The 21,935-nt window shown below is 41.1% G+C and overlaps 1 protein-coding gene across 1 annotated transcript in view; it reads right to left on the reverse strand.

Moving 5' to 3' along the window:
- The window catches only part of LRP1B (LDL receptor related protein 1B), a 1,294,122-nt gene that overhangs the window by 701,429 nt on the left and 570,758 nt on the right, over positions 1-21,935 (reverse strand). Inside the window, 4 exon segments of the mRNA XM_044303104.1 lie at positions 880-1,005; positions 5,923-6,063; positions 7,190-7,312; positions 20,476-20,665. Coding sequence (XP_044159039.1) covers positions 880-1,005; positions 5,923-6,063; positions 7,190-7,312; positions 20,476-20,665 — 580 coding nt within the window.

Genomic DNA, 21,935 nt, shown 5'->3' on the forward strand with positions numbered 1-21,935 from the left:
CTAACACAGAAAATGGTAACACAAATGGACAGTGGTTCACCAGTTCTTACTCTATGTGCTTAGCAGTGCCCCGACTCTGTGGGGTACAACATGTCATTTGCACAGTAACATCAATAAACAGTGTTTTTTCTAACACAGATTTTTTTTTGGGTGGGTGGGAAGGATGGTACACCTACAGTTCAGCCCCCAAATAACTTGCCATAAAACTGTATCTGTCCAGTATAGAACAGGATATAGAAGGCAGAGATGAGAGGGAAGGAGGGAGATGCAGCTGCAGTTTCCTAATGTTTACTTGTGAGCGGAAGGAAGGAAGAAAAAAAGAAGAACACTGGAAAGTTCTTACAAAGCTTATAACTCAGCAATTAAGGAATGGCAAAAATGTGAATTCATGTAGACCGACAGAGGAAAAGAAAAAGACCCTAAATCTGCAGGTTACACAACACTTCTGGCTTCATTACATCTTATCTGCAAGCGCCTCAGGTGGGGACACTGTAACTAGTGTTCTGTCCTCCTCATTGTAATATACTGCTGCACAGTTTGAATCACTGTTTAGAGGTGTACCTATAGGGAGTGCAGAAGTAATGGTTAGACCCAGCCCCTGGGGGGCCCTGCTACTTTCATTAAGTTCTACCCATCTTTTATTTTATTTTTATTGAATGATTGGTGTAAAATGTAAACAGCCACAACAATGTCATTTGTGCCAAATTTCACCACTTTTTTAAGCCCCAAACAACAGACATAAATAGTTTAGTAAATTACCCCCATTCGTCTTGAAGTGAATATAAGACAGGCAATAATCACAACAACATCAGCGCTTGTTGAGTGTGACAAGTAGCACTTTCATGATGTTAGTCACAAGGGACTTCCTCCAATTCTTACCTGAGCAGGTCTCATTAGATTCATCTTCATTATTTCCACAATCATTTGCTCCGTCGCAAAGCCACCTCTTGGGAATACAGCGGTTACTTTGGCACTTAAATTGGTCTCCTGGACAGCTGTGGTTCACTGGGAAAACAAGCAACAATTCAAACGAGTGAGTTCTTAATGACAAGAGCTGACTGCAAATGAGTCTGGAATAATGCATGTAAATGGGGTTGTGGAATTACAGCACAATGAGGGAGCGTGTCATATAGCATTTATTTTTATTAACAGATGAATAAAGAACCAAATGAGTTTTTAATGGTATTTTGTTCAAAGGAAAATGAATGGTACCAAGTCATTTGTCAACAGCCAGATAAGCTCTAATTCCAGAAACAATGCTTCATAATTTATAAATTGTTAACAATGAAATGCTAATCAGCTTTTTAGTGATTCATGTTCCAGAGAGGGAGCCACAAGTGGGAGCAGGCATCGGATTAGGCGATATGAGTTACGCTTTCATTTCAGAGACTGATTTCTATCTCTTTAAAATTAAAAGAGAAATTAAGGAAAAAAACAAAATAGTGTGAAAATGGAGGGATAGCCAACAGGTATATAATGCTGGGCCAATGAATAAATCTTAGCCTCCCACTAGTCCCATCTGATGGACTTCATTAGGTAGCATTTAGAAATGAGTGAATTTCTGTAAACAGTTTGACCAAATTGTTCAAATTGAAAGTACTTCAAAAGCCCTGAAAAGTTGTGGACAACATTCTCTCTCTCCAAAGATTTTCCATCAAAACACCTTACATTCTGATTATATAATAATCTAAATTGTTAAAAAGTTTGGGTCAAGTTCTGAAACAATAGAATTGTATCGCCCATCTCCATTTGCATTCAAAAATCACACATTTGTTGCAAAATTTTGATTGCACAAGCAACATACAACACAATGTAAATGAATAGGGTTTTACCAAATCCATTTTATTAACAGTGTAAAATAATCTATGGTGGATTCTAGGCATGCTTTAGTGGAAATGTCATTGCAATTCATTACAAGGTAGCTTAGGCAGGGTGCTGAACCTCCTTAAAGAGATCAGTCCTTTATGGTTGGCAACGCTCCTTGGGAAATGAATACGCAAAGAGTAGTGTTGAGCGAGCATGCTCGGCCGAACAGCAGTTAGGCTCGAGCATCGCTATGTTTGGCCGAATACTGTGTATGCTCAAGCACAATTGAACACAATGAAAATTAATGGGAGACCCGAGCATTAAACTAGGCACCCCCTGCTCTGAAGAAAAGAGGGTGTCTGGTTCACAAAAAAAGGTTAGAAATTGATGGAAACACCACCAAAATGGTTTGAAAACAGCATAGGAAGGATGTCTGGATGCATCTTGGACTCCCATTACCTATGACATACAATAGACAACCACATAAAGGCTATATGCCAAAAGCCAAATTTGTTCAAGCCAACAATCTATCCATGAGACAGATAACAGTCAGCATACCTTACAATGGCAGCCTTGCGCACTATGAGACATTCAAAATGAGCTCTCATCTGACTGAGAGCCAGTAAGCCTCAAACATCTGTTGGATGGCTTGGGTGGACCTGCGCACCTAGATCAATATCATTAGGGTAATAAAAAGTTTTCTGATTGTCCTAACATAATATTCAATAACCTTTCTATACAGGTTTCTCATGTAAACTCATTTGCATAATAATTGGCAAATGCAAATTTGCTGAATATGCTTGTTATTTAGCTGAAACACCATTTGCATGGAAAATTTGTAATAAAAATTCACAATTAGAATATTTGCGATCAACACCACTCATGAACCACTCATTTATTGGATTCATAGTCTTATTTGCAAATTTTTATCGTGCATTTTCCATGCAAATGGTTTTTCAGCTGAAAAACAAGGCAGATTCTGTTCATTTGCATGTCTTTCCCATAAGAACATGTTTATGCAAATGCATTTACATGAGAAAACTGTATAGAAAGGCTATTGAATATTATGTTAGGACAATCAGAAAACTTTTTGTCACCCTATTGATATTGATCTAGGTGTGCAGGTTCACCCAAGCCATCCAACAGATATGGAGCAACTTTGAGGCTTACTGGCTCTCAGTCCTATGAGAGCTGGTTTTGAATGTCTCATAGTGTGCAAGGCTGCCATTGTAAGGTGTGCTGACTGTATCTGTCTTATGGATAGATTGTTGGCTTGCACATATTTGGCTTTTGGCATATAGCCTTTGTTTGGTTGCCTATTGTATATAATAGGAGTCCAAGATGCATCCAGATGTCTTCCCCATGCTGTTTCCATCAATTTCTAACCTTTTTCTGTAAAACAGACACTCTCTCTTCTTCAGAGCAGAGGGTGCCTGGTTTAATGCTGGGGTTCTCCTATTGACTTCCAATGTAGTTGGGTGATTGGCACTTTGGTGCTCAATCAATACTAGAGGTATTTCCCAGCGCAACCTATTGAAAGTGGGTCCCTAAAAGTAATGATCCAACTTTCCAACAAGCCTTGGTATTTGACAAGGTTGGTTATGTTCCCTAGTCAAATCTTAACTCCTCAACTATATTCAAACTGAAATTGGGGCAGATTTGTAATGATTTCATTGTGGTTTCAGGGTGAATTTGTAAGTAATCCAATAGCAGAAATGTTCTCTTTTGTTTTAACTAAATCTAAGATTATGCCACGGTCTCCTCTCCTGACATGTCTGTTTTAATAGCTTCATGCATTCCACATGCAATAACAATTCTGGAGCATCTATTCTTATGTCTCTATGTTCTGCAATTCTATTGTTATTTCAAGTAGAAGTAATGAATGAATGAATGAATGAATAAAAGTAACATACATTAGTTATTTAAATATTCTCTATGCATTTACTCCATTTATGGTACACATCCTTAGAGGTTATGTAGTTATTTTGATCCCTGAGATAATCTTATCTGTGGATGTACATGGTATGTTCGGCTTGTATATTTCGCTGTAGGTTACTTTGTATTTGACATATTTTGCTTAAAGGGATTTTCCCATCTTGTAGACTGGACATCATGGACCTGTGGCTTTTTTTTTTACTTTATCAACTATGTAAGTAAGTCATTGTTAAAATCTAAATTTCCATCTTGTAAAGTGCTGGTACATCGCTAGGATATGCCATCACTTCGTGATCAGTGGGGGTTGACTTGTGGGATCCCAACTAATTATGAGAATTAAGATGGTAAAAAGGCTATTTGCTGTGAAGTAAACTGTAGCATGACCCCCTTCAAGTGATTGAGGCCCCTCTGCCAATTACCTGCAAAGCTGGTTCGCCAGAAGCAGAGTTGTGCAGGGAGAAATTAGAATAGGACACCGTTGTAAATCAGCCTTGTGACCCCCTTTAGTCTCAGGATTTTGGTGAACTCCCTTATGATCATAATTGATAAAGTTGAAAAAAGACATAGGGCCATGAAGTTCAACCTATAATCCTGAAATGAAGTATTTTTTCACTTTGGAAATTATAAGTGAATTTTTACAATTCTCTAATTATTTCAACAATAGTTGAGAATCCAGACTTTTGCACAGAACAATTATCATGAATATAGTAAATCTTTCTCATTAATTTTCATTGCTTCTGGAATTATGTGTCCCTGAAACTTGGTTTATGATCCACTTGACCTTAAGCAATGCTGACTACAGATAATTAAAGCAGATAATATACAATGTTTAACAAACAGACAAGTTCGGTAGAGGTCACCTTGGACCACTTTAACAATGTTATGGCTAATTTATAAACATTTTCATTGTCCTTGATTCCCCAGAAGTAAACATTTTGGTCTGGACAATTTGATATAGAAGTTAGAAAGTCATATTTGTAGAATCTAAAGTCTAACTATTCTTGACTTATACATAATGTGTTCTGTCTTGTTAGATCTAATCAGTGCCATGAATCTAATTCTTAAAAACTGTATCAATAATTTGCAGACACTTGAAGTTAAAAAAATCGCCTTCTGGGTCACATTTTTAGCCGTGTGATATATCACATAGTCTTGCTAGAAGATCCCATCTGCCTTAGGGAAGACAATCAGCAAGTATGGGAGTATGTAATTTACAAGGAGAGATTCATACTTCAGCTTGTGTTCTTCTAGCAATGGTTGCAGGGTGTTTGTTCTCTGATGTTTCTTGTCTGATGTGCCAACATCCATCTGTTCGATGATACAGAAAACATGACTCATTGGAGAAGGCAACCCTTTGCCAATCAGCTGAGGTCCAATTTTGACAATGCTTCAAAAATTGAAGCCTTTACTGGTAATTTAACCAGAGGTTCAGTGACCATCCATCTGCTCCAGAACCCCATAGGCAGTAAGGTTTGCAGAACTGTTGTGTTAGACAAATACTGTTGTGTTAGACAAACGTCTTGTAGCCCCCTGCTTCATTTTGGTGGTGAACTGCTCCTCTACTCAAGGCTCAATGGCACATGGTGCTCCTCAGTTTCCATGTCACTTATTAGCAATGGTGACATTTCTCCGCTCATAATACGCTTCGACCACAGCAGGACACGAACAATTCACAAACTGTGCACTTACAGAAATACTGCCACCCTTTGCTTGAAAGCCAACAATCATCCCTTTTTTCAATGCTGATAAATTGGTCCTTTAACCCATGACAGGAACGAGGGATATGTGTGTAGACAACCTATCAGTTAACATATGTACCCACCGAGCCATCTCACCACACGTGACTTCCTTCATGAGCTATGTGTCTTGACTGTGTATATAGCCAAGCCTAGGGCTAGTACTACCCATTGTTTTTGTATAGGTGAACTTTTTCAATTGGGTACTTTCCTTGACTTCCATGAGACTAGAGAAAGATACACTTCCTGGATAGATCAAATTCAATTATTTTAATTCATCAACCTAAACCAACTCCAAATACTATATATATATTTATAGTTAGTTTTCTGAATAAGTATATTATCATGGAGCTTAAACTTCTTAGAGAACTGCAGTTTAAAAAGCACATCTTCCTTCTAGACATAAATCTATTTATAGAAAAATGTAAAAGAAAAAAAGACTTACAACAAGCTTCAACATTTTCATCACTCCCATCTAGGCAGTCGTCTTCTCCATCACATTTCCAGCCTTTTTGTATACAGTGTTGGTTTTTGCATTGAAATTCTTCCAAATTACACAACTTTGGTACTATTTCATCGCTATTAACTAAAGACCAAGAAGAAACAATAGCAAAAGTGTTACATTTGGTTGTTACATGGGTCATCTGTGGATGTGATGCAATATCAGTCTATCTAAATAAGATGTATGTGTCTTCAGTGATGCTTAAAATTGATGCAGAAACTGCAGTGGTGAATCATGTTGAGTTTAGGATCATGTGTGAATGTAGCCCATATTGAAGGTTAATTTTGGAGAATAGAGCCCTTCATTAATTGCCTAGATACTTGTGTCTAACACTTTGTCATAGAGATTTATTGGGTAAACCGTACAAATGAAAGGAGCCTGTTGGGCATTATTGTACTTTATCTGGTTTGCAGAGTACTGTTGCATTGTCTTTTTTCTCTATGTTTTCAGCCATGGCAGCGTGCACCTGCGCATTGGGATATGCCGACTAACCCACTTTTCTTTGCGGCCCTATTGAACTCAATGGGTCCGCATCCGAGCCGCCAAAACGGTGGCTCGGATGTGGACCCAGACAACGGTCGTGTGCATGAGGCCTAAATCTTCCACCAGCCCCAGCTGTGTCAGCTGCAGAAAGAGAGCATAAAGGACACACCCCCTGAGCTGTAATAAGGGAGGCTTCTGCAGAAAAGGCACACCCCCGACCTATGATAGGGAGAGAGCTGCTGCAGAATGAACACATTCTCTGAGCTGTGATAGGGAGAGAGCTGCAGTAGAAAGGACACGCCTCTGACTTGCCCTTTTGAAATAACTCTAGCAGAACAATGAGTGGGGAGAGCTCCAGATCCATATGAGGTACAGGGATGGTTTTAGTTTTGATAGAAATCGACTGTCCAGCACTATGTAATTCCTGATTTTCATGTTTTAGCATTAATCATGCCTTTAATATTGTACAATCATTGTAAGCACCTATTAAACTGTCAATAATACAGAAAAAGAATTTCTGCTCAATGGCAATAAATATAAATTCAATTTTTTTGGCTTTATATATTTCACTTTTTTTTGCTATTGTTTTACGGGAGCTTGTATGTTGTATTGTAACATGTTGGTGATTCCTTAAGGGATAACAGTTTGTACGCTTGTGAGTGCATTTTTGTTGTCATACTATGCAGGTTTTAAGAGGAAAACAAAAAAGCATTTGATGAAGCCTTACACACACAAGTTGAATTGTTTTCATCCAAATGCTGGTTATCAGCACAACCACAAACTCTCCCTCCAGGAATGGCAAGGCAAAGAGTACCACAGCCTCCATTGTTTATCCGGCAAGCGTTGTCACCTGTGGTCATAAAACATACACATGAGTGTCCAATAATGTGAACATTGACATTGCATTCACTGTAGACATGAAAAAAAATCCTCTGTCTGGTTACTCACATACTCCAGGGAGCTATGATAAGAAAATAAAGCAATAAAAAACAGGAAAAAAAAAAGTAGAAAATAAATGTCCCTAGTTAGGTAAAATTTTGTCTGTTACTTTTGTGGAAATAGAGCTCCTGGGCCACAAAGCAAAATCTGTAACAAGGACCCCATACTGATGTGTCATTTATAGTACCAGTGGCACAGGGTCCCCTCTGGACCCCGCCACGCACTGAAGCTGCTCAATACATAGCACATGCCAGTAAGTCCTCATATTTATGAGGTTCCAGCTTTTCCTTCTCCCCTGCCACCGATTAATATAGGATAAAAAATGTTTAAATCAGTGCAGAGGGGGCAGGGAGAGCTAAGACATCATGTATATGAGGACTTACCAGCACTACGCTAGAATTGTTTAAGACAGATTTTAGCAAAACAGCTGGGTCAATTCAAGTAAGTTTTCATGTTACAGATTTTGGATTGATACCCATGATCATCTAAAGCAGGCATGCTTAACCTGCGGTCTTCCAGCTGTTATAAAACTACAACTCCCACAATGCCCTGCTATAGGCTGATAGTGTAGGCTGCTAGGGCATGTTGGGAGTAGTAGTTTTGCAACAGCTGGAGGGCCGTAGGTTAAGCTTGCCTGATCTAAAGCGACTGTGCACAGCAGGGCCGTCTTTAATATTGATTGGACCCTGGGCAAAAATTTACTTCGGCCCCCTGGATCCCACCTTCCCACACCTTAGCAGGCAATCACGCCCTCCACCACAACACACACACACAAAATCCACACATCTGGTAGAGTCCAGTGAATGACTGTAAATACTTCCAGTTCTGAAGACTCCAGCGGCTCAGGATCAGTGCTCTGGGCTGGAAGAGGGCACCGCTCTGCAGGAAGGAGACCAGGGCTCGGCTCACCCTAGTGTTACAGTGCACCCCAGCACCCCACAGCATGCAGTATAGCACCCTATAGTATACAGCACCACACAGTATGCAGTATAGCGCCCTATAGTATACAGCACCACACAGTATGCAGTATAGCACCTCACACTATACAGTACCACACAGTATATAGTAGAGCAGTATAGCAGCCCACAGTATATAGCACCCCACAGTATACAACACCTCACAGTATACAGTAGAGCAGTATAGCACCTCACCGTATACAGCACCCCAAACTATACACGATACAGCCCCCCACACTATACAGTACAGCAGTATAGCACTCCACACTATACAGCACCCACAGTATACAGACCCCCACAGTATACAGTGCAGCAGTATAGCACTCCACACTATACAGCACCCACAGTATACAGTATACAGCCCCCCACACTATACAGCCCCCCATGCAGTATACAGCCCCCCACACAGTATACAGCCCCCCACACTGTACAGGCCTCCACACTATACAGGCCCCCACACTATATAGCCCCCACACACTATACAGCCCCCCCAGTATACAGCCCCCACACTATACAGGCCCCCCACAGTATACAGGCCCCCACACAGTATACAGCCCCCCACACAGTATACAGCCCCCCACAGTATACAGGCCCCCCACAGTATACAGCCCCCCCACAGTATACAGCCCACCACAGTATACAGGCCCCCCACACAGTATACAGCCCCCCACACAGTATACAAGCCCCCCAAACTATACAGCTCCCCCCACAGTATACAGCCCCCACAGTATACAGGCCCCCCACACAGTATACAGCCCCCCCACACAGTATACAGGCCCCCCACAGTATACAGGCCCCCACAGTATATAGTCACCCCACAGTATACAGCCCCCACACAGTATACAAGCCCCCCACACTATACAGCTCCCCCCACAGTATACAGCCCCCCACAGTATGCAGGCCCCCCACACAGTATACAGCCCCCCCCCACATAGTATACAGCCCCCCACACAATATACAGGCCCCCCACAGTATACAGGCCCCCCACAGTATACAGGCCCCCACAGTATACAGGCACCCCACAGTATACAGCCCCCCCCCACAGTATACAGGCCCCCCACAGTATACAGGCTTCCACACAGTATACAGCACCCCACTATACAGTAGTTTACAGTTTATTAGCATAACAGCCCCTGTCACCTTTTTCTGATGTAATCTTCACACAAAAAAGCTCCACTTCTCCTGCAACACTCCTAGTAGGACCTGTGATGACCTCATAGCTATGTGACCAGTAATATTGCTAGGTTACTGGTCACATGTCATCTAAGGTCCTAGATCACAGCTCTAACACAGTACGATGCCTGGATTCAGTGCCGGCAGGCATGGCATTGCAGCACCCCCTGTGTAGCTGACAGCCTGACACCCGGGGCAGTGGCTAGCAGGGCTCAAGAGGCAGCTGCCTTGGGCCCCCCAGGAGCAACTGGGCCCGGGGCAGCTGCCCCTTTTGCCCCTTGGTAAAGACGACCCTGGTGTACAGTATTGCAGAATACACAGGTGCTACATAAATAAAAAGGAGTAAAAAAAAATGAGGTTGATTCCTAAATTTTAAGAGATTTGTCCTATGACATTTCAAATGTCACAAATAACATTTAATTTTATTTTTCACATGTGACAACTAGGCTCCAAGCGAGAAAAGAAACATAAAAGGAGACTAAAAGGAGCACTAAGCAGGACATGTCATTGCCAAGAAAATTGGATAAAATATAGATGCAATATCATGCATGTAGTTAGAATCCAGGCCTCGAGGACAATTTGCAGACAGTAATAAAACAGAATAAGAGCAATTTAAAACACACTGTCGGCCATAAATATTTAATTTATGTGGGTAAATAATCAAATAAGGTTATGGTCTTTGCGTCTCGGCCTGGAAGTGATGAGAGTTTTATCATTTTGAAGCAAGCATGTAATTTAGGATGTTTGCGAAAATTTTCCATAAAAATAAATAAATATATATAATAATCTAGGAAGAAGAAAGAAAGATATCTCTACACAAGATCTTCACCAGTCTTGGTTCTGGAGCGAAGCAAGGTTATATCACATTGACAAGCCGCATGAAAGCTGATATCACTCAGTAGTGTCCAGATAGGAGAACTTCCTGTAGAGACCATGTTGAATGTGTGACCTTGGAATGAAGGCTTTGACTTTTGTATGAAATGCAAATATGTACTGTACACTCAAATTAACAATGAAATGTTTTCATATGGAACCACATTGCAAAGGAATTCTCCCCTAAAAAAAAACTAATGGCTCTAGTGAAGAATTATCGTTATAGAATTGTCCAGGATTTTGATATTGATGGCCTATTCTCAAGGTAGGCCATCATTACAGATCAGTTGATGTCCAACTCCCCACACCCCCTCCTCTCTCGCAGTAGAGGTTGGTGCCCGAACTACACAGATCCTAAGTTATGTAGTTTTGGCACCAATTTTTAACACTCTAATTGGTGATCCTTAGGGATGGAGGGTGTTGGACCCCCACCAATCTGATATTAGTGGACTAACCTTAGTACATGTATGAAATAAGAGACAAGTGGGTCCAATATATGGACCAGCACAGTTATAGATGCTACAGCCTACAACACAGACATTATGGCTGCCTGAATTAGGCTCATGCACGCAACCATAATATGGATTTACATTGTTTTGGTCTGTAATATGGTGCCCATAGACTGGTATAGGTCTATAGTACCTGATGGCATGTCCAATTTGTTATGGCTGCACATGAGGGATTGCAACTAGGAGAGATAATGGTGGATCACAAACCTACTATAGAGCAGTATACCTGGTGCCTACAGAATATTATGGGCTTCATGTGCTAACATACAGAATTAACCTCTCTTCTTGGTTCTGGCTTCATAGAGGCCTGCTACAGTAGTTCAGTGTCTGAACAGAGCTCTTTATGCTGATTACATTGGTGAATATGTACTCTATACAAAGACTGATGGGAGTTCAAAGAAACCCAATGGATTCCAAGCAACAAAAGACACAGGGGGTCATTTTAGATGTCTTAATAAAGCCCTTGCAGTGGGGGTGGATCGATGAAATTATGAAGAGACATCCAGCACCACTTCGGAATGTAAGCCAGTTTTCTAGGTGGCCTACATTTAGACCATTTTCTACGCCAAAACTAGGCATACAAAATGATGAATGAGATGGGCTGGCCAGCTAGTCCCCTTTCTCCCCCATGCCATGCCCATTATTTTGCACCTGGCGTGAGCAGGGAGAAGTTGCAGATTGCGAAAAAAAGGCCCACACAATTTGTATATACTGTTGATGCATATCATTAATACTTTTGACCCATCAATCCCTTTGAAAGCAGGACAATTTAGTAGTTCATTTTCATGTACATGTATGCAGTGACCCAGTGATTTACTGCTAAAGGATTAATGCAATGGTTCACTGCTAAAGGGTTAATTGTTATATTTGTCAAATAGGATTTATTGTTGAAATTGTCAAATGGTTAGTTGGTCAAACTATATACTTTCTACACTATGTACTACAAAATATTATATATAGGACCAAATAGATTATTGGCAGTCCTTGATTACAATTGTTGGGTGGTGAGCTGGATCTTTCTTCCCTTTGGTGGGATGTGGCTGTCGTACCGAGGAGTCTAGCTAAGCCACAGAGAAGCCTAGTAAAGCTTCCAATTCTGGGCTCAGCCTGTGAACTTGGCTGAAGCCTGTGAATTGCAAAACGCCAGAAAAAATCAACTGTACTAAGAACCAAACTCTGAGAGCAAATAGAACAGACATTTACAGAGTGTTTAGGACCATTAAGAGAGAACGAATGGACTAGTCAGCAAAAGTAATGCATGCCTACAGCTTTGGGCTTTGTTGCCCATGGTTAGGCCCCTTTCAAACCGCAAGTTTTCCGACCCATTCATTTCAATAAGGCTGTGTACATGGGCAATATTTTTCAAACATCACTTGTGCGTTGCTTGAAAATCGCAGCATGTTCTATGTTCTGTGTTTTTCACGCAACGCAGGCCCCATAGAAATGAATAGGAGGTTGCGTAAAAATCGCACAGCATCCACAAGCAATTGCGGATACGATGCGATTTTCACGCATGGTTGCGAAGGAGATGAGGATGAGCAACCCAGGTCCCCATTTAACATGGTTATAATGGAAAATAATAGCATTCTTTAATACAGAATGCAAAGTGAAATGTCACTTGAGGGTTAAAATATAATAAAAAACATAACTCACCTCATCCACTTGATCGCACAGCCGGGATCCTCTTCTTTGTTCTTCTTGAAGGACCTGCAAAAGGACCTTCGCTGAAGTCATTGTGCTCACCATGTGGTGAGCGCCATGATGTCAGCGCAGGTCCTGTGGAATGAAAATAGAAGGTCCTAACCCACGTAACCCAAACCCGAACTTCAGTGAAGAAGTCCGGGTTCGGATCTGGGTGCCACATTCTGTTTTTTCTCACGGGTGTGAAAAATGCATTGCACTCGCACAGAAAAAAACTGAACATCGGAACGAAATCGCAGACAAAACTGACTGCAATTGCGTGCCTACTCGCACGGGTTTCCCGCAATGCACCCTGAATGCATCTGGCCCTCAACCGCGACCCCCGTGTGAAGGTAGCCTTAGGGTTATTTGCTTCTGGCACCTGCCACACTTCTGAGAAGGACTGGCCATCTGATCTAGGACTCCACCCTACAGTTTAGGCATTGCAGATATATGAGGAAAATTACTTATACCTGTAGTCAATTGGAAAGATTGCCTTTTATATCTAGAGTGAGACTTAGCCAGTATTCATTTATACACAGTCTTTGGGTAAAACCTTGTGATGTACCTCAGAAGTATGCCTATTGCTGATGTTTGTACTGTTACCACCATCACCCTCATAATCAAGCCGTTCTGTTTACTGACTCTATCATCCTCCTGCCCCTATACCTATCCTTCTGCCTTGCACCTTGCCAAACATCCACCATTAAGGGCACCCCGAGTCCATGGGGTGCCTTGCACCTTGGGGTGCCTTGCACCTTGCCAAACATCCACCAGGCAGGAACCCCAAGTCCATGATGTGCCCAGAGTAGAACAGAGGGTGTGCCCCTTTATCCACTGCAGCTAAAGCCTAGGAAAGAGCCAGAGTAGGACTAGCCACAGTGAAGACTACTATCCCACCCATTGCCATGGCAGCCTCTCTCATCCTCTGGGCCCACCAGTGCCCCTTACTCCTGCAAGCCACGCTCGCTGCATGCAGATTCCCACTAGGGTCCATTTTAATGTGTTTGAGTAGAAACTAGAGTACCAGGAGGCACCAGCTATAGGGAAGAGGTGGTGGAAGGTGTGCCCCAGGTGCTTGCGACTAAGGAAGGTGCCAACAAGTCATTCGGCTTTGGCCAAGTCATGCATATACAGGGTTAAAACAGCAAATAGCTAAATATGTTAGTATAAAAACCATGCGAAGGCAGCCTTGAATACACTATGCACTATAAAGCAAGAGTAACAGATAATGCAGCTCAACAGTAACACTGAATACATTCAATTTACTCTGTATTCTAGGTAGTTCATATCTCTCACAGAGGATGTTAAACCTGGATCTTATGAAATGACTAACTTGCCTTTCTTTGAACTTCACTGTCCTTGCAATCACGCTTCTACTATTGAGCCCCTTCAATTAAAGGGCATGGGTCACCATATTTATTTTCTTCCAGCTACAACCAGATAATGACACATATCCTTTTTGCCTAATCTGTTTAAATATATATTGCTCACGTAGAGACCGTAGTGGCAGTCTTGAAGACATTGCGGGAAATCTTGCTGTCTTGCTGGCCGGTCACAGTGACGTCATCACAGATGATGTCACCACACCCGGCCAGCTCACCGATCCCGAGTTCAGATCAAAGTTTTAAAACTAAATTTTTTTCAGTTTCAAAATCAAATACCAAAGTTAATCACCTGCGAGACTTCGGGAATAACTCACTTCCCCTCATCGGAGGTCATACATTTTAATGCTGTATAGAGACAGATCTCCGTTTGGCATTAACCAGAAGTTTTGAGTGATCGATGTAGTGATCCCTATCTTGAATCTTAATGCATTGAGTAAACAATGGCAAGAAACTTTTGACCTTTTCAGTCCCAAGACATTTTCTGTGTTTGTGTTTTCGTTTTTCACTCCCTACCTTCCTGGAGGCATAACTTTTTATTTATTTTTCCATTTCACATAGCTGCATGAAGGCCAATGGCTTGATTTACTATTGCATATAATGTATTGGGAACCTGGAACTGTACAGTAAAACTGGTGTTACCTTCACTCTCTGGGACAGTACGATTACTGCGATGCCACAGTTATGTTGTTTGTGTTGTGTTTTGAAACTGATGAAAAAAAAAATAACTGAAACAAATTTCTTTGCATTGCCATATTTAATGCAAGGCTAACAGTTTATTTTTTTATTGATGTCATTTTTGAGTGTATTTGACTACTTGATCACTTTTTACTACATTTTTGGGTGGAATTGAAGCAGCAAAAAAAGGTGAATCGACCATTTCAATTTTCTTTTTCCATTACCTACGTTCACCCTATGGGATAACTACATTTATTTTAATAGTAAATGCATTTTGGTAAGCAGTGATACCTATGATGTTTGTACGGGACCAGAATGTGCAATCTTCAGATCGCTTCGGACTTACACTGCAGTGAATTATTATTGCATTGTATGGCAGATTCGCTATGTTCTTATGGAGGTCTGCCGACAGCAGGCCTCCATAATAACTACATCTGTAATAGGCTGGGTTTCTTCAGACCAAGGATGTAACCACAAACGAATATCTTCCTCGATCTCAGTGTCGGGAAGCCGTTTAGTGCTCCTACGGGAAAGATGCCATGTCATCTGAGCGGTTAAATGTCTGTGATCGGCATTATCCCCAATTACAGATATTATATCCAGGTGCCTGTTGTTTAAAACAGAAGAAACCCACGAGAGTGCGCCATCTCTAAAGGCACGGCTTCCGCCATACATGTACACCTGTTTGGGAAGAGGGTAACATAATTTTTCAATGGCTTTTGTGCGTGATATCACACTCAAGTTTAGAACCGCAACATCTGTATTTCTTTTTTTTAAAGGCAAGTATGTTTGTTAAGCCCTGATATGATACTAGGAATGGCATACAGACGTGTTCTGCCAGTCAGGTTCACTAGCACCAGCCGTTGCGGGGTAATAATACATTTCATCATGCCAACACTGATTTAAAATCCCATTTTCCATGAAGCTGCAAACAACCGTCCTGAACGCGATGATTTAATCACAAAGGAGGTTTAAAGCACCATAAGCTTTTATAATATTTTGTGACAACATAGGATTATTATTACTTTAATCTTCCTCTGGCAAGAAAATGAATGACTTTGGCTGATTCGAAGTCACACACTGCACACAGTATCCGAGCGTAACGCCGTTTTTTTTAACTAGTCGTGGCGTATAAACATCCAGCCTATTTTGTAAACAATGCATCTCCATAATTACAAAAGATAACTGTAAGAGATATTGTAGCCAATTGTAGAATTATCGTTGCAGTGTCAGATGTTTTATTACGGCCTCCATATTGTAAATAGCACCCGGACTAGCTGCCGCCGATACTACAAGAATGAGTAATCTATAGCAAAATAACGGAACACAAACAGCAGCTGCAAAGTCAGTATTAGAATCAGCAGTGGAGCTCAATGAGAACAACGCATTCCAGCAAGCAGATGGCTATATGTGCTAATATCGGAGCCTAAGGGGGAAGAAGATGGCTTGCTTCATTTACACCATGTATTTAACTGTGCTGCCAAAATAGCATGTACTGCTTGTACAACATTTGGTCATTTTTCAGGATTTGACTCAATGATGACAATAGAAAAAAATCTTAATAAAACAAAAATGTGATATACTGTATATATTCTGCTTTAGCGGGCTGGATTTTAATACTGTTATTAGTTACAAGCAGATAATAGTGAATCTGGAAGAATGTGTTTGCTGATGTTCTTCTGCTGGTGGTATTTTCCATCATGGAGGGTCCATCATATAAGAGAAGGGGGCGGAAATGTGGATCTGTATTAAAGGGGCATTCATATCTTGACCATTATGGCTTTTTTTGCAACTTGTATAGGAGAAAATGAAGACAGCCTTGCGTGTTTCATTCATAGCAGATGCAAGATGCAACCCCTTTTTCGAGTGGAATTCATACCTATCAGATATTTATAGCATATCCTGTGGCTAGGCCTTACATGTTGAGATTGGCCCCTTTAAAGGGGTTGTCCCATGACAACAACTTATCCTCTATCCCCAGTATAAAGGATGAGTCTGACCTGCAGGGGTTTCTACCAATGAGGTCCCTGCTGTTCCCCTTTTGAATGCAGTGTAAGACCTGCATGCTTGCTCGCCGCTCCATTCCACACTATGAGACTACCGGAAGTAGCTGAGAGCTTGGACAACACCTTAAAAAGGTTTTTGGGACTTAAATGAGGTTTTTAGTGAAAGATTTGACAGTCAATATAAAGGAATTTAAAGTGTGATTAAACAAAAAATAAAAAATAATACTAACCCTCCCCGATCCCCCACTGCACCAGTTTCAAAGCTTATCGTGTCCCAGCCGATCATTGCTTCCTGGTCCACTCTCAATAAGAATAAAAATACCTGGAGATGCCTGCTCAGCCAATCACTGACTGAGGCGGGCCACTGTTGTGGCCATTGATTGGCTGAGTGGGCATCTCCAGGCAGTTACTGTTTCGGGGCTAGGAAGTAGACAACAATGCTGTTGAGCATTGCAACATGAGTAGCGCAGAATCAATGAGAGCATACAGCTTTATTTGTTTTTCTAAAGTTTATCCTCCACTGGAAAAAACTCTTTAAAAAAATATTTTATTTATAACAAAGACTGAAGTGATACTGCCCTTTTCGGTTAAAATAACAATCACATAACCTGAAGCCATATTATTCTGTGTTAACCAGAAGTGTATCAAAGCTTTTATTCTGTTCTATTTCTTTTCACCTTACAAACTATACAATGTTTTTCGCCCTAGAGTGGAATAGTCTATTTCTCGCTGCAGTGTTTCATTCTCCGCATTGAAATAGAAGCATGCTTGTTTTCTGGAGAATTAAAAACAATTGATTGCTCAACTACAGCTTTGAAACATTTTGTGTGTCATTATTTTCTGTGTAGAGTCGAGCCTCCAGGGGTAACGGGAATGAAACATTGCGATCGGTGCCGCATCACAAAGTTGCCATGACTGACCGGTCTATTTTTTGCAACCTTCCTTGCATTTTTTTTGTGCAGCGTAATCATATACTTAATTGTGAACGTTCCAGCTGTTATACAATGTACTTGTTAAGGAATTAGATACATTGTATCCATAATCAATGGGACTTTATTGCAATGTGCATCCCAGACGGCTGAGGCTTAGTGAAATTTCACTTCAGTACAATTTCACATTTTAAATGTACAAAAAAGGAGTCACTTTGCAAATATTTTGCTTTGCTGTATCTGTACTGTTTGCAAGTCATTTGTGCAAGTCTCATCTGAGTTCCCATAATGCACTGCTCTCACAGGCTGAAGATAGACTTTCTCTCACCCAGGAGGCAAAAATTTGGTGCCACACCCCACAGGGTAATATACAATAAACAATATACAAATGGTAACTTGCAGCTCCTGTGGCCCAATAGCAGGGCTCCACTCATGCGGTGGAGGGATATTTGGAGACCCTCATGCCATACATTGAGAGCTCAGAACTTGGACTCCAAAATGGATGTGTCCACTAGTGTTGAGCGTGAATATTCAAATCGCAAATTTTAATCGTGAATATCGTCACTTCGAGAATTCGCGAACATTTCGAATATAGTGCTCTATATTTGTATTTGTAAATAGTGTTGAATATTCTAATCGCAAATATATAACATTGCCGATTATTTTCTCAATCAAGTAAACAATGACTGGAGATCACAAATTCTAGAATTTGCGAATTTATGGCGACTATTCGGGCAAAAATATATCAAATATTCCTAATTCGAATATTGCCCATGCCGCTCATCACTAGTGCCCACAACCTTAGATCGGTAAAGCAAACTATCTAGTATTTAAGCATCAGTTCACAATGCATTTATCTGCAATGCTTTTGTGCTGGTCAGTGATGACTGCAGCTCTGTTTGCACTTCTTCATCAGAAACATTAAAGGACGTGTGTCACCAGGATATTCACTAATAAACCAGATGTGATGTCTTGTAGGGCTAGCTGAACTGAATTTAAAGATACCTTTAAAGGAAACCTGTCACCATGATTTTGCGCATAGAGCTGGGGACATGGGCTGCTAGATGGCCGCTAGCACATCTGCAGTACCCAGGTCCCATAGCTCTGTGTGCTTTTATTGTGTTAAAAAAACGTTTTGATTGATATGCAAATGACCTGATATGAGTCCTGTAGCCGGAGATGAGTCAAGCGGAAAGGAGCCCAGCACTGCCCCGCGTCCTCCAAATCTCCTCCTTGCTGGCTGACGTCACAGAGCTGGAGCGCATCGCGAGATTTCGGCGCTCCAGCTCTGTGACGTCAGCCAGCAAGGAGGAGATTCGGAGGACACGGTGCGGTGCTGGGCTCCTTTCCGCTTGACTCATCTCCGGCTACAGGACTCAATCAAAACATTTTTTTTAACACAATAAAAGCGCAGAGAGCTATGGGACCTGGGTACTGCAGATGTGCTAGCGGCCATCTAGCAGCCCATGTCCCCAGCTCTATGTGCAAAATAATGGTGACAGGTTTCCTTTAATTTAGTACTTGTAATCCATATGCAAATGAGCAGTTAAGTGCACTGGGGGTGGGCCCAAGCTACTCTATGCACCCTTGCTCCTCCTGCTTCTTCTGTCAGACCCTCCATCTTCTTCTTGATGGACAGGGCCAGGTTCATCTCGCTTTACCCTGCCCATCAAAAAGGAGAGGGAGAGGCTGGCAGAGGCAGCAGGAGGAGTAAGGGTGCACAGAGTGGCTTGGGTCCACCCTCAGTTCACTTAATTGCTCATCTGCATATAGATTAAATGTGCCTTCTCCCCAGAATGAAGCAATAGATCACTCATTGAAAGATATCATTATATTCAGTTGAGCTAGCACTACAAGACATGGTTTAACAGTATATTTCCAGGTGACTACCTTAAATTTCAGCAATATCTTACTCTATTTGAAATCAATGGCACAACCATAGAAGGACTCTGTGATGGTGACAAGTAATGGCTCACCAACTACAGTAAAATAAAAGAGGCACATTTAATGCATTATTTCCTAACTCTACCATTGATATCTCCTGAGGTGCCACAAAAACTTGCTCCGGGATACGTCAAAACCCCTTTAAGGGATTTGTATAGGAATAGAAAAAGATGAGTACTTTTTTTTTTCTAGAAACAGTGACTCTCTTGTCCTTGGAAAAGAGTACCTATTCAATCAGTTGATTGGTGGGTGGTCCATATGTTTGACCCCTCTAATCTGATATTGATGACCTAATCTAAAGATAGACAGTCAGTCCCTGAGTCCCATGAAGCCCCTTTAATGGAGTTGAGTTGGATGGTAGCAGCCAAGAAATGAGCAAAGGTGTAATCCTTCTTAAAAGGGTTTTCAAAGATTTCTATACTGATGATCTATCCATTGGATAGAGCATAAGTATCTGATTGGTGGGGGCCTGGAGTGCCAGTGTCTTCTCAAACAGATAATTGGAAGGGGTTCAGAAGAAGAAGAAGTCTCGGTAAACCCTTTAACATGTGTGTAACGGTATTCTATCATGTCTGTTCACTCCTCGACCTCAGGCTGCTCAGCTTGCGCCTGTCTAGTCAGAACATTTATGATGTACTTACTTAAGTCTTTCCTGTCTTTATGAAAATGTCAGTTTTCTTAAACTCAGGAAATTTGTGAAAATGAATTGCATTGAATTTGTTTTTGTGAAGAACCTACAGGATAATAATTTAAAACTGCAGATAATACAGTTGCACAAATGACATTGTAATTGGACGTCTGCACTTATTTTATGTATTATGGTTTTCCCTCATTCAGGAAAGAAAATTGCTACAGTAACAAGGTATAAAATAAAGTTGCATCTTGTATTGTTCATTGTATTATTATTATTTTTTTCTTTTTTGCATCGCTATATATTTTACCTTGCTGTTTTCTTGGGTCGTAAATCTGGAGTCCAAAGAGTGGAGGCCTCTCTTGTCTTAGGAGAGTGATATTATTAGTTTTCAGATTAAGTTGAAATATATAGCCATTCATATAGTCTGTCCAGAAGACATAATGACCGTGATGGGAGAGTCCGAAAGGATGATTTAACTCTTTCCCACTACCGACTACCTGAAAAAATAAAACATCAAGTGATAGATAACAACAATTGTATATGATGACAGGGGTCTCATTTTATGATAGTACCTTGTGATCTTCTTTACATGGAACATGCATTAGAGTAATGGTCAATTTAGACAGGCCGATGAGCAGCAGGTGGTCAGGAAGGAAGTGTTCCTTCCCAACCATTGGCTGCTCAAGTGGTGGTGAAGTTTAGAATTTACATGCAGTGATCACCTTCACTGTGTGAGTACTAGGGATCGGTATTGTGGTCACTCATCCTCATACAGCTGCATTATTTCTGGGCAGCAGATCGCTGTTTAGACGGCACAATCTGCTGCCCAGAAATAAACATTTATGCGCCCGCACGAACGATAGTTTCACCCAATGAACGAGCATTTCACCCATTCATCGAGTGATCAGCTGCACCTTTAGAGGGGCTGATTGTTGGGAAAGAGCGTTTGCAGCAACGTTTGTTCCAGATAATCTCCCCAATTATCTGGCCATCTAAATTCACATATAGGCTTCATGGTAACTGGTGGACTTGCATCAACTGCTCTAAAATTACCAGTTACCATGAACATTACCCGACAAAAGTTTCCCTACAGGCTAGAAAAGTCATAGAAAAATGAGAGATATAGTACAGAGAAGTGTTGATACATCTGGGCTAATCCATTTCATGATATAACTTTATGGATTTATAGCACCACACTGCCCTAAATTGCCTGTTTCCCTTCACACAGCCATTGAATCAAATGATCAAGTTCTGACTGCCTGAAGCCACCACTAGAAGGAGTTAAGACACTTATTTTGTATTGTATTATTACTGACTGAGGGCTGTACAAGGGTGTATACAGCAAGCTCCCTCTAGTAGCTGCAGGCAGCTAAAAATGTATTATTTAAAGAGATTGTCCTAGCTGGACATATATGACATTTCTACAGGTTATGCCATTAATATCTAATAGGTGCAGGACCCGCTTCTAGAAAGGGGCCTTGTCTAGCTCCACCCTGAATCAAGATGTTGCTGTGCATGTGCAACTTTCTCCATTCACTTTTATATATTTTCTAAACTATTTTTGGAACTCTCATGGAAGAGAGCTGTGCATGCAAAACCAGTTCTCCATTCATGGCTGTGAACATGCCATAAATGTCCAAATGGGATAATCCCTTGATTTCCATGGCTGTACAGGACATATGAAGATATGGGCATACGACAATAAAAAAAAAATAATAAAAATAATTTTGCTTCAATGCACTTTGTTTTCTGGCATAACACACCTTG

Source organism: Bufo gargarizans, chromosome 8, assembly GCF_014858855.1.
Source record: "Bufo gargarizans isolate SCDJY-AF-19 chromosome 8, ASM1485885v1, whole genome shotgun sequence".
NCBI classification, from domain to species: Eukaryota; Metazoa; Chordata; class Amphibia; order Anura; family Bufonidae; genus Bufo; species Bufo gargarizans.